The sequence below is a fragment of the Pipra filicauda genome, unplaced genomic scaffold (genome assembly GCF_003945595.2).
Source record: "Pipra filicauda isolate LSUMZ 115617 unplaced genomic scaffold, ASM394559v2 scaffold71_size5581439_pilon, whole genome shotgun sequence".
Lineage (NCBI taxonomy): Eukaryota > Metazoa > Chordata > Aves > Passeriformes > Pipridae > Pipra > Pipra filicauda.
Genome location: NW_024104887.1, coordinates 5,097,444 through 5,110,502, shown reverse-complemented (window position 1 = coordinate 5,110,502; position 13,059 = coordinate 5,097,444). Strand labels below are relative to the sequence as shown.

General features: G+C 54.2%; 2 protein-coding genes across 2 annotated transcripts in view; one reads left to right on the top strand and one right to left on the bottom strand.

Annotated features, from left to right (window-relative positions):
• Positions 1 to 265: 265 nt before the first annotated feature.
• Positions 266 to 2,715, bottom strand: SRR (serine racemase). Its single transcript, XM_027726794.2, has 7 exons — positions 2,301 to 2,715; positions 1,937 to 2,072; positions 1,622 to 1,725; positions 1,431 to 1,550; positions 1,247 to 1,321; positions 830 to 1,039; positions 266 to 552 (listed from the first exon to the last, which is right to left on the bottom strand). The coding sequence occupies exons 1-7, from the start codon at positions 2,478 to 2,480 to the stop codon at positions 355 to 357; spliced, it is 1,023 nt and encodes a 340-aa protein (XP_027582595.1). The 5' UTR covers positions 2,481 to 2,715; the 3' UTR covers positions 266 to 354.
• LOC113990916 (telomerase-binding protein EST1A-like) overlaps positions 2,564 to 13,059 on the top strand; it is an 88,655-nt gene continuing 78,159 nt past the window's right edge. The window contains exons 1-8 of the mRNA XM_039389300.1: positions 2,564 to 2,664; positions 3,485 to 5,246; positions 7,202 to 7,394; positions 8,101 to 8,211; positions 8,927 to 9,033; positions 10,109 to 10,187; positions 10,906 to 11,016; positions 11,649 to 11,861. Coding sequence (XP_039245234.1) covers positions 2,574 to 2,664; positions 3,485 to 5,246; positions 7,202 to 7,394; positions 8,101 to 8,211; positions 8,927 to 9,033; positions 10,109 to 10,187; positions 10,906 to 11,016; positions 11,649 to 11,861 — 2,667 coding nt within the window. The 5' untranslated portion in view covers positions 2,564 to 2,573. The remainder of the gene's footprint in view (positions 2,665 to 3,484; positions 5,247 to 7,201; positions 7,395 to 8,100; positions 8,212 to 8,926; positions 9,034 to 10,108; positions 10,188 to 10,905; positions 11,017 to 11,648; positions 11,862 to 13,059) is intronic.

Below are 13,059 nucleotides of genomic sequence, written 5' to 3'. Positions count from 1 at the left end.
TAGGGGTTGTTTCTTTCCCTCATGCCCTGTACATGGTGTGTACAGGGATTTTGCTGTACAAAGGACAGAAATTTGCTGCCAGTTCCTGTGATGCTGAGAAAGAAAAGCTGAGTAGCAGCTGGGGAGGGTGACTGAGTGCAGGTCTCTGGAGGCCTGTCCCAGAACAGGGCAGCTGGGAAGGGGAGAACAGGCAGTCCTTTGTTTCCAGGCCCCCCTCAGAGATCAATACCAGCTTCCCTTATCCCTCCACAAAAATTACCAAATGTTCAGGGTTGTTCATTTGTTTTTAGTAGCATGCAAGCCACTGTACAAATTCAGAGTGAGGATTCCACTGCTTGAGACACTGCTCTGTACTCATTCTGCTTTCCCAGAGAGGTCTGTGAGCCAGGTCAGGGATCTCAGGTCCACGTTTCCCCCGCACAGCACGATGCAAACATTCTCCACGTCCTGGGGGACTGCCTGGAACTTCTCCGAAAGCACGGCCGCCAGTCCTACGCCTGCTGTTGGCTCAATCAGCAGCTTCATCCTTTCCCACACCAGCTGCGTGGCTCGCTGTGGGGCCAGAGCAGCAGCTGTCAGCCTGGGACAGGCTGCTCCAGGGCTGGGAGGGCACTGTGTGAGCAGATCCCTGCAGAGCCCTGGGAAGGGAGAGCAGAGCTCCCACCAGCCCTTTCCAGCTGGAGACAGCGTAGGTGTCAGACAGCTGTGGTGGTGGGCAGGGGCTTGTGCTGTCCTGGGAGTGTGTTAGGGTGGGAGCAGAGGGGCAGAGTGGGAATGGAGGCAGCTGCCTGCTGGCAGCTACTGTGAGAAGGGAACTGGGAGCCTTTACCTTGATTTCTTCCTCTGAGACTGTCAGGACATCATCAACCAAATCTCTGATGATGGGCCATGTGTTTGGTCCGATGCTGGTTTTAACCGCATCTGCGATGGTATCCCGTGGGTGGAGATTGGGGGTCAGCTCCCCTCTTACCTTGGACTGGTAACAGTCATCTACGTTGCTTGGCTCAGCAGCAAACACCTTCACATCTGGTCTCAAAGCCTGGGGAGAGAAGGAGGAGCCACTTGGTTGACACTGGCATTTGCCTGTCTGCTGTCCCGGTGCGTGCAGGACTGGGCAGGGACCCCAGGCACCCACTGATTTTCACAGCAGGGTATCTCCAGAGTTAAAAGCTGCTGCCTGCCTTGGGAGCCCTGCCCTTCCCAGAAGGAGGTGCAGCCACTGCTGCCCAAATGAGTTGTTGCCTACCTTGATGGCAACTGCTATTCCTGCAACCATTCCTCCACCTCCGACAGGAACCACCACTGCATTTACTTCAGGTGCCTGTGCACAAAGGAAGTGTGAGTGCTTCTGGTATGTCGTGTCCCCCTTTTTGCTTGTGCCCCTGTCTAGGAGGAGCAGAGCCCAGGGCTGGGCTCTGTATTTCTCTCACCTGCTCCAGCACCTCCAGGCCTATTGTGCCTTGCCCTGCGATCACTGCTGGCTCCTGGTTGGGGTGCACCATGACTCCTCCTGTCTCCTGCACTACACGGGCTGCTGTTTCTGCTCTGGACTAAGGGAAAGCACAGATGGGTCACCTCTCAGGTTGTGCCATGTCCCTGGCTGGTCTCCCCTGTGCCTTACCTCGTCGCTGGGCTCACATGGCACTAATGTGGCACCGTAGGCACGGATGGCAGCTTGCTTACACTGCGGGGCTGTCCGGGGCACCACGATGTAGGCAGGGATCCCTGTGTGATGAAAGGAGGCAAATCCAACAGCCCAAAAGCCCCAAGCACCCGCTGAGCACTGCAGGAGCAGGCCATGCCTTGCCTATGCTAGCTCCTGCACACGTTCAGGAAGTGGGATCTCTCTTTTCCAAGGGAGGCTGCCTCTGCGCTTACGCTGGGCCCTCTGCCCGGCTACTCAGCGCTGGGGCTGGAGGTCGGGGGGTGCCTTTACCTTCTGCCTGGGCAGCACAGGCGAGCGCCTGCCCGTGATTCCCACTGCTGTGTGTCACGACGGCGCGGGGCAGCTCCCCTCCTGTGCGCTCGCTTTCCTCCACGAGGCTCCTCACGGCGTTCAGGGCGCCGCGGATCTGGAAGGAGAGCACAGGGCTCTGTGTCGCTGCCCCGGAGCTGGTGTGCTGGGCTGAGCGGGCAGGTGGGGCATCTCCTCTTTGCAGCCTTCCCTCTGCCCTAAGGCAGCACTTCAGGCCTTGTGCGGGATGTCAGGAGCCACATCTGCTTGGAGGGCAGGTGGGGAGCGGCGCACGGCGAGCGCAAGAAGCGACCTTCGCCCCCGGGGGACTTGCAGCGCTGCGCACCTTGAAGGAGCCGGTCCTCTGGAGCAGCTCGCACTTGAAGAGCAGCCTCCGGCCTGCCATGCGCTCCAGCCCTGCGCAGGTGAGCAGGGGGGTGCGGTGGACGCGGCCCCGCAGCCGCCGCTCCGCGGCCCGCACCTCTGCCAGCCCCGCGCGCGGCCCCGCGGGCTCGAGCGCGGCCATGTGCGTGTGCACGCGCCTGCGCGTGGCCGCCACGGCGGCGGTTTGTCCCTGCGCGGCCGCCGTCCCGCGCCCGCCCGCCCCGGCGCAGCCAAGATGGCGGAGGGGCTGGAGCGCGTCCGCGTCTCGGCCGCCGAGCTGCGGGACATGGTGGCGGCGCAGGCCCGCGCCGCCGGCGGCGGGAGAGGTGAGCGGCGCACGGGGGGCACCTGAGAGCCGCGGCCGGCCTTCCCCTCCCCTCCTCACCGGCCCTTCGCTGCGGTTGGGGTTGGGGTCGGGGCGGACGCGGGGGTGTCCCGGGTGGGAGCGCTCAGCGGCCGGCGCGCTGGGTCCGCGAGGGGCTTTGCCGGTCGGTCCCGGCCCGACGGGGACCCCCGGGGCCGATCCTCCGGTACCGGCGGAGGTTCCGCTGCGAGTTACTGGTAGCGAGGAAAGTTGAGGGAGTGCAGCGGGGAACAGCCCGGCTTCGGGGGATCGTTTAACCGTGCGCGCTCCGGGCTGGGCTCCCTAACGAGTTTTTGTGTAAATACGGTTGAGGGAGGAGGAGAGAAACGTTACCAGGATGTAACCAAGAGGGGAAACGCGTCTTTAGCTCAAGCGGTCAGTTGGCAGAGCGGGGGCTGCTGGGGACGGCGGCCCCTGCACCAGCTGCTGCTGAACCTTTATGATAAAACTTTACTCCTTGTGTACACGTGCTCACGTCTTGTGTTGTCTTTATCTGTCCCTTGTCGGTGCTTTGAGGAAAAACCTATTGCAGGATGTGTTTTGTAAATGAATCAGGCCAAGGATTTGGTCGACTTTGTTAGAGTTCCTCACTTTCTGCTCTTACTCTGTGATTTCCTGTAAGCCTTTACACAGGTTTTCAGCTCAGTTCTCTTAGACCTGCCCTGAGGATGGCAGGCTCTTTGCCTTTACTTAATATTTCTCCTAAAATATTTGTCGCAGTATTCTTTGGTGCCTGGCTCGTTTGTGATGGGAATAACTTTCTTCTGTCTGTTTTCCCCCAGAAAACATGAAGGAGGTGAAGGAGCCGAGACACCGCAAGGACAACAGGCGCCCAGACCAGGAGATTTACAAGCCTGGCCTCTCCAGATTGAGGAGCAAACTGGTGCCATTAAAGCATGAGGCATCAGAGAAGGAGAGGAGCAGAGCTGAGGAGGGCAAGGAGGAGAGTGCTGGGGACCCTGTGAGAGCAGGGGCTCCAACCACGGAGGATTTTGGCAAAAGCGACGGCCCCAGGCAGAACGGCCCTTCTCAGGAAAGGGAAGAGACAGAGACCAAAGGTGGCCTGCAGAGCCAGGAGAGCTTGTCCAAGCAGCCCACTGTGGATGAGTGGTGTTCCAAGACCCCCAGGAGAACCAAGAAACCGGACCAGCAGATCTACCAGCCTGGGAAGCGCCTGCATTTGGCTGCTAAAGAACCGTCCCTGCGGTCGGCGGCCGAGGAAGCCACCGGCAAGATGGAGCAGCTGAAACTCGAGAGGGATGAAGAGACTGAGAAAGGCGCTGGAAAAGACATTAACAGGAAAATTAAACCAAGCAAGGAGGATAGAGAGGGGAGCCAGGCAGGGGAAGGAGTGAAAGCCTCAAGGGGAGATAAAGGAAGACGAGCAGAGCGAAGCGACAGGACAAGGAGGGGCGATGAGGGGATGCAGGGGAAGCTGGGCTCTACCAAGCGATATTCCCGCACGGACAAGCGCCGGAGCCGGTACCGCACCTGCAGCACGAGCTCAGCTGGAAGCAGCAACAGCATAGACGGAACCCTGCTCGTGGATGGGGTGGAGAGGCGCCAGGAGCGTGCCAGGGAAAGAATACGTCCTAGGAAGCAGCTGTCTGTGTCCTCCACTGACTCCTTGGACGATGACAGGTTCGATGAGGCAGAAGCATACGTCTCCAGCAGGAGTTCGGACAGGAAGAAGCATTCGGAGCAGAGTCGAGGTTCCAGGAGTGAGAGCGAATGGAGCAGCAATGGCAGGGAAACGAAGGGACCCTTTCGAGTCACATTTGACAGCAGGACCATGAACAGGGATGTCAGTCTGACAGATACAGATAAAAAAAAGTCCCTGAAGGCATTTGCTAGTTGCAAAGACTCAGAGACTTTGGAGCCAAGGAGCCAGAGCAGGGAGCCCCAAGGGAGGGGCCGTGGGATTCTATTCCTGCCTGCCAATACGGACCTCTCTGCCAGCACCACGGGTGCCCCCGAAGCCAGTCACCCTGGGCCCAGGCTCCTGCTCGGCGGGGCTGGCAGCAAAGGCTCCCGGAGCCGGGGCCGAGGTGGCACCGCTCGCAGGCTGTGGGACCCAAACAACCCGGACCAAAAACCTGCCCTGAAGAGCCAGACTGCCCAGCTCCACTTCCTAGACACGGACGATGAAGTGAGCCCCACCTCCTGGGGGGAAGCCCGGCAGGCCCAGTCCTCCTACTATAAATTCCAAAACTCTGACAACCCCTACTATTACCCTCGGGCCTCCAGCCAAGGCCCCCAGTATCCATATGGTGGGTATTCCCTGCAGTATCCCATGGGTCCAACCAACGGCGTGTACCCAGGAGCCTATTACCCTGGGTACCCCGGCCAGGCGGGGCAGTACCTGTGTGGCCCACTCCCCCCTACTGCTCTGAGCCCCGAGATGGAGCAGCAGATGAGGAACATGCAGCAGCAGGAGCTCAGCAAACTCCTGCGTGAGGCTGGGAACCAGGAGCAGCAGCTCAGCAACCTCCTTTCCAGAGACCGCATCAGCCCCGAGGGACTGGAGAAGATGGCCCAGCTGAGGTTTGTGCTCGAGAAGGGGTGTGAGACCGAGTCCTTTCCGGGGTGGAATAGCAGGGAATGGTGTCTCCTTGGGGATGTGGTATACTGAGGGTCTGTCTCAGAGACTGGGAGATGGGACAGAGGATTGCTGGTTTTTGATGTGCTGAGTCTGTTTGTGTGCCAGTGGTGTGTGGGCATAGGAAGCTGTGGGTGAGGATGTCATTTACCTGAGCTGGGAACTAAGCCATGGCTTATTCTGCTTGGTGGATGCCTTTCCGGTGTTGCAGAGACACAGAGGAGCAGGACAAGCACCTGCTGCAGATTTTGGGTTCTTCTTTTTCTTGCTGGAGCTGATCTCTCAGTTTCAGTGCTCTCAAGTGCTCTCGGTGTTTGCTGTCAGACTTCTGCTTTCTCACCTGTCCTTGGTTATCCGCTGTCAGGATCATCTTGTGGGCTTCAGGGTGTGCTCAGGAAACATTTTGTGGGTTTCTGGTGCTGTGTGACAATGGCAGTGCCTTTCAAATGCTGTGTAGTTTTGCTCTTGATGCCTCTCAACACTGATGCTCCAGTGGAAGTAGCCTGGTGATGCCAGGCTAGTGAGAGAGAAGTGACACTGGTGCTCTGGAAGGTAGTTAACATGGCCATAGCAAGTTTCTACTTGGCATCTTTCACGTTTGCTTGTGACCTCTGTGTCTCCAGGGCTTCTCTGGAGACTTATTATTTTCAGAGCTGACTGGCAGCAGATCTAGCAGGTGAGCTCGTTTCAGGGCTCGTTCTGTGTTTTGGGGACTTACACTGTAGACCACAGGGTGGGATATGTCTGTGCTTGAAGCAGCACTGGAGGTTTCAGAGCTTCCTCAAGGTGCTGAGGTCACCTGGAGCTGTTGTCCAGAGGGAGAGAAAACACTGTGCAGCGCTGCTGTGGCCTGTGGAAGCCCACCTTGCCCTGGGAGCATCAGCATGGTTGGCCCTGTCCCTGCTGGTGGTGTCCCTTGTCCCCTGCCTGTGTCTGAGTGTGTGCTGCCAGCCTGTTGTGGAGCTGTGTGTGGGTTCTTATCCGACATCCAGCTGCAGAAATGTCCAGTTCTCTTGGTGTTTGTGCTGTCCGGGTGTATGTGTGCAGGGTTTGGGGACTGCATGGGGTTGGGTAGCAGAACCTCACTCTGTGCTTTCAACAGGAACCTACCAAGCATCCTTCTCTTACCCTGTCAGGCTCTTCCAGGCTTTGCCACCTTTGCTGTCGTACTGTTTTCTGTAGGACTCGAAGCATTATAAGGAATAAGGCTGCCAAGGCAGGAAGAGCTGAGGATCTCCTTCACCATAAACTTGTCCCACATATTGCAGAGCTGTTTCTAGCCTGCAACTATTTTATTGAATTTGGGGGGAGGAATTCTGCTCCAGCATCTAGGCAGGGCTGTAGGTAGTGAGATTTCTGGAACTCTGAGGCTTTATTTCCTTTGGATGTGATGTTCCCAACTTGTCCATTTTTGAGGAAGTGGGATCTGTGTTTCAGCTGGATGGAAGGGAGGGAGATGGGGATCATTTTAATGGCAGGACCTCTGTTACCCCCTGGTTCTTTGTGTGTTCGTTCCTGGCCCAGACTTTGTGCTCAGAAGGAGCAGAGCCTGGTGGCACGTGTGTCCACTGTGTTGGTATCAGAAGACACTTATGCCTTGCTGTTTCCAGTAGCAGGACTATAGCAAAGCTCCTTGCTCTTTCCTAAACCTGATCCATTCTGATTCACATGTACAAGGGAGATGACCCTTTTGGACTTACCCTCTTGGAGCAGAAAGGGTGTTGGAGTGCAGCAGCTCCTGTCTCCCTTTGGGATGGGTGTGGAAGCAATGATTTGCCATAGTGCTGCTGACAGCTCATGCCTGCTGGACGTGAGCAGCAGGTGGTTCAGCATGTGTTTCCTGGCAGCTGGAGCCTGGGCAGTTGCTGTTGCATTGACAACTGGTTGTGTTTTGCTGCAGGGTGGAGATGCTGCAGCTCTATGAACGGTGCATCCTGATGGATATCGAGTTCTCCGATACCCAGAACGTGGACCAGTTGCTGTGGAAGAATGCATTTTACCAGGTGATCGAGAAATTCCGGCAGCTCCTCAAGGACCCTCAGGGGGTAAATGCCCAAGAAATTCGGAACAAGCTACTCCTGCTTCTAGATGAGGTAAGAAGGGAGAAACATCCTCAGATTCCACTAAAACTTTGGGTGGGATTGACTGGTGTTTAGAATGGGATGGTGTAATGGGGCAACTAGTCTTCTTGATCCTCTTTATACCTCCATGTGCCTTAGGTCATCCTTGTCCAAGGAGAATGCTCAGACAGGTTATGGTTAAGTGTGGCAGGTGCATGTCCAGGTGAATATTTATTATAATTTAAATCGGGCTTGTTCTGGTGTACTTTGTGTTAATTAGAAATTAATTTAAACTAAAATGAAACAAATACCCTGAAGTGTAAATAAACAGAAGCATTCCTGGAGATGTTTGTGCCATCTTTATCAAATTTGCTTAAAAGTCATTCTGTTAAACTGTGCAGCTCAGTTTATTCTTTGTACTAGGTAGGTTGACAGCCCCAAGAGGATGTGTTCTATAAAATTAGGGTGGTGGGAAGGGACAGTTGGAGGTCTTTAGTCCAACCTCCTGCTCAAAGCAGGACTCAGCAAACAGTAGACCAGGTCAGTCTTGATTTTGCATAGCTCAGTCTTGAAAATCTCTGAGGCTGGAGATCCCCCAACATCCTTGTTGTGTTCTGAAGAGAAACAGCCCAGACCTCAGGAGAGGGACCTCCTTTCTTGCACGTGGCAGGGATGGTATGGTGATTTTATGCTTGTCATCAGCAAGATTATAACATACAAGTATATGTGTGTTTTGCAGGGCTCTTCTTTTTTTGATGGCCTGCTCCAAAAGCTGCAGGTGTCCTACCAGTTCAAGCTAGAGGACTACATGGATGGGATGGCCATCCGCAGTAAACCTCTCCGGAAAATGGTAGGTTGGCTTCCACCTGGAACTTCTCATCCTGGTGATCCTCTGCAAGATGCTGAACTTAGTGTGCTGCCCTTGCTGAGAGACAAGCAGCTGTACTCCAGACAGAGTCAGTTTGTTTGCAGGGAGTCTTTCTCAGCTGCTGGAGAAATTGTTGAACCAACTCTGGTGCATTAACATTTTTTATCTTCCTTTACAAAGAACTTGTTTTGTACCAGCTCTGTGACCAGGGTTAATAAAGGGAAAGAAGTGTCCAAGGGCACCCTGATTTTTCCTTAGGTATTGAACATCTCTTATTTCTGTCTGGGATCCAGAATAATGAACAAGGAAAGCTGGCAGTTGCGCTGCCTCCCTGCCATGTTGCCCTGAGCTGTGAGTGCAGGTGCGAGGGACAGCTGGGAAAGGATATTTTAGTCCAGCTCCATTCCCAGAGCGATGTGTTTATCTAACAGCTGGCCTCAAATTGGTCATGGACTGAACAACTCCCTTCTGGAGAGAGGTGGGACGTTCTTGTAACAGAGGAGGTGTTTAGGGATTGACTTGCCCCCTGCGAATGCTGAACCAGTGCCATGGAGCCCTGTGATTTCATTCTGCTGCCCTTTCGTGAGACCTTCGGTGTGTCACTGACCTCCTCTTGGCTCTGCACAGTCCCTGTGTGCTCGCTGGGTGTGCAGATGACCCAGGGCTGTGCAGGTCCCACGTGAGTGCTCCTTTGCAGGTGAAGTACGCCCTGATCAGTGCCCAGAGGTGCATGATTTGCCAAGGGGACATATGCCGGTACAGAGAACAAGCGAACGACACGGCGAACTACGGCAAGGCACGCAGGTAGGAACACAGGTACCATGTTCTTCACGGCAGCACGGAGCACAGCTCTGCCTCTGGCCACGAGGGATGGGTCTCATTTCATCCTTGAACTCGCCTCTAGCCAAAGAAGTCTTTCCTCTCCTTTTAAAGTCTTTCCACTCCTCTCTTGTATCGCAGTCCTGTGAAGCTGAAAGTTGTAGCTGAGATTGTTTTGCTATTCCAGAGAGCAAGCCACCAGACCCAGTCATCATCTGGTGTGGAAGTTGTCCTGTGCTGATCCTGCAGCAGGGAGGGTTTAGGCTGCTGAGGCTGGCAGAGTGGCCATTGTATTTTCTGGTGACTTTTCATGTGGGAGAGGATCCCATAAGCATCCATATGTTCTGGCACTTATTGCTTCCTGTCACTGGTGTTTTATTTCTGGAGCAAAGACTGAGGGGACAGGGAACAAGTGTGCCCAGCATGTGGGATGGAGCCCTGAAGTCTGTGGAGGTTTGGAGAACAGTGCAAGGAAAGCTGCTCAGTATGGGGTCTGTGGACATTGTGGACTGTGCTGATAGGGAGGCTGGGAGGAGCACAGAGAATTCATGGTATGTCTGAACAGTGTTAATGGATCCCTGTGGCATGGTATAAGCTGGAGAGGGAAAATAGAAGACTGAAGGGATGAATGGACTGCCACTGAACAGGTCCTCTTCTCTTGGGATGATTAAATATCTTAAAAGTAAGGGGAATCAGCTAAGGAGTGTGGAGGGTTTGGTCCCAGCTGTCATGGAGCTAAAAGAGGCTGAGAGAGAAGCATTCCCTGAACAGCCTGTGCTCTATGTGGGGCTGTACAGGGCAAATGCTTGATGGTCTGGCTAAACACTGGTCTTTGGGCTGAGCCAAAGGTGTTTCCTTCTGCAGCTGGATCTGCCCCTTCTTGTCCTGTGCCCCATCCCTCTCCAGGCCGGGCACAGCTTGCTGCCGGTGCACTCTCCTGCAGGCAGAGGGCACTTGTGGAAAGGGTCTGTTCCCTACAGGACTGCCCACACTGAACAGCAAGGGAGGCAGCCTGATGTCCTTTCAGTAACCCTTTCTCTCTGGCACTTCCCTTCTGCAGCTGGTACCTGAAGGCTCAGCAAATTGCTCCCAAAAACGGCCGCCCGTACAACCAGCTGGCGCTTCTGGCCATCTACACGGTAAGAATCCCATCATGCAAGGGTGTGCAGACATAGGGAGAGCCTCTGGGATGGCTGTGAGATTCCATCTGGTGGAGAAAGGCATTGTTTAGAGCAGTGCTCAGATGTTTTTGTTTTTTTTTTTAAAAAGAAAAAAGCTGGTGGCGGATGGGCTGTGTGGATTCCAGCTGCCGTGGCTTCAGGCAGCTTTGTCAGATACACACTACTCCCTCAGGCATTTTAGGAACTGTTCTGTGGGCTGTTGAGAATGCAAATGTTTTAAACTTTAAACACAACCCACTTTTTGCATGAGATTTTTGTGCTCAAAGCCATCTGTCAGGGTGCTGGTTTTGTTTGCCATGCCTTCACTGAGCCTGTGGGCACTGGTCTAAGCAACACCTACACATGACTTCCTTGGGTTCCAGTTGTGCTGGCTACTCCAGCCATGCAGGAAAACTTCAAAAGCAGATATGACAGCAGATAATGGAAGCATCATGCTGGGACACAGAAGCTGGTAGGGATCTCCCCATTCACAACACTTGGAGATGCTGGTTTAAAGCAGAGCAGTTCAGAACTGCAGGGTTCAGAAGCACATTTCCTTCATGACTGGGAAGAACGTTTCTGACACATCAAAGACCTTTGTGCTGTGTTGAGGGGCAGGGAGGGAGAAGCACGTGGGAGCCTAGCTCCGAATATCCAAGAATGAGTGGCAGGTCTGAGCCTGGTTGTGTTTTTGCAGAGGAGGAAGCTGGATGCTGTCTACTATTACATGCGTAGCCTGGCTGCCAGCAACCCCATCCTCACAGCCAAGGAGAGCCTCATGAGTCTGTTTGAGGAGACAAAACGCAAGGTGAGTCTTGGAGCTGGGCTGTGGGATGCTGCACTTGCCAGTACTAACTGTTCTCTGCTGGAGAGCATGGAAAGAGGAGAGTGATGGTTTCTTTTGGACTCGGAGTCACTCATTACCTACTTTTAAGAAATCCCATGTTGAGAGTCAGGTGAGAGAGACAGCCTGATGAAGTTCTTTCTGCCTCTCCTCAGGTTCTTTTGGGGTTGTTTGGGCAACTGAATCTCTTATTTCTGGGTCACAAACTGTAATTTAGCCAAGCTCAGCAAGGGTTGTAGGTTGCTGTAGTTTGCAGCATGGCCTTGGCGTGCAGTAGGATAATTGCCTTATTCCATAGGTGCCCTACACCTGTGGGAGTGGGCAAGAGAGGCTGCAGTCCCTTTGTGCCCCAGGGAGTCACCCCAAATACAGCACATTGGCTGCCACACACCTGGGACTGGACACAACTTTTCTTGTCCCAGGACAGTTGGAGTTGAAAACCTCTCACCTGCACGGTCCTGTAGGTCAGAACCAAATTCTGGACTCATGAGTTACTGAGGTTCTGAAGCAGGGAGAAGGGCTGATTTATCCATATAAATGTATACTTTCCCTGAACTTTGATCCCTGGGTGATCTGAATCTGTCCCGTGTTCCCAGTCTGAGCAGATGGAGCAGAGGAAACACCAGGTGCTGGATGTGAGCCCCAGCCGCCGGGGGAAGGGCAAGAAGTCTACATTGCGACAAGTTGGAGATGATGCCACGCGGCTGGAGATCTGGATCCATCCCTCCCACCCCCGCTCCTCCCAGGGCCACGAGTCCGGCAGGGATTCCGAGCAGGACAATGGTCTTGGGAACCTCAGCCCCAGCGACGTGAGTACTGCAGGAGGCGGCGGTTGGCTTTGGTGTCATGTGTTTGGAATGCAGCGGAATGACACTGGATCTGTTTTGCTTTCCTGTTGCTAAATTTTCCAGTGTTTTGGCTTTCCCTATGGGAGCTGTGCCTGGGTCAGGCTGAGGAGCTGGTGACCTCGTGCCTCTCGTGTTTAAGGCATGTTGTTACCATCCATTTCTTGGCAGCGTGTGCTGGCGTGGCCGATGTGGAACAGGAGAGGCACAAACAGAAGATGCTGTAAAATGCCTCTGCTGAGGGCTCTAACTTGGGTGAGGTTCCTGGTGGGAAGTGAGGTCAGGTGCTGGAGACCAGGGTTAACAGTGACCCTGGAAGTTCTGAGGCTTGTTCTGGAAGTGGGTCACTTGTCCCAGTGCCAGATGATTGGAGGCTTGCGCTGGGAATGTGAAAACCATGGTTTCGATTTCCACTGTAGGTGTTACATTTGCATTACTTGCTCCGGTGAGAGGCCAGACCAGCGCCTTCCTTTTGCAAGAATTAAAATTATAATTGTCTAACGGTGTCTCCTGTGAGCCTGTCCAGCTGTACCTTGCAGGAGGAGCCCAAGTGAACTCTGTTTGTCAGGCCCAGGAATGTGGGCGAAGGCAGTGGTGGTTGGGAGCTCATCCTCCAGGAATCCTTGCACTGCTCTGGCACATGAGACTTGCAAGGGAACGTGCCAGGGAGCTCTGGGCTGCCTGTCCTAAAATGGCTGTTAAGGATGTGAGTTTAGGAGAACTGGGAAGACCTTCCCTGCACCCTGCAGGGCCCAGAGCTTCTCAGATACGATTGTGCTTTTATAACAAGTTTGTGACTTCAGCTGGGCGGAACTGAAGTCTTGGAGCTTTGAAAGATAAGCTCTGGCACATTGTTGCAGCATTTTTCAGATGTTCCTGCCCTTGGTTGTTTTCCCTCTCCTCAGCTTCTCTTCTGGAGACCTTTGCTTCCTCAGCATCATTGAAAGGAACATGCCAAGCTTTAGCCTCTCCATCAGTCATTGATGAAGGTGCTTTGACATGAGATGCTGTGAGTGTTTTTGAGGCACTGAGGGTTTCTCTTTTCCAGTGCTCTCAGGTAGTGTAGCAGCTAGTGAAGTGGGGGGCACTGATGTCTTGTTTGTAGTGCAGCCAAGGGGGGCTGTGCTTTCAAGTGCAGGTCACTGGCAATGTCTTTACAGAT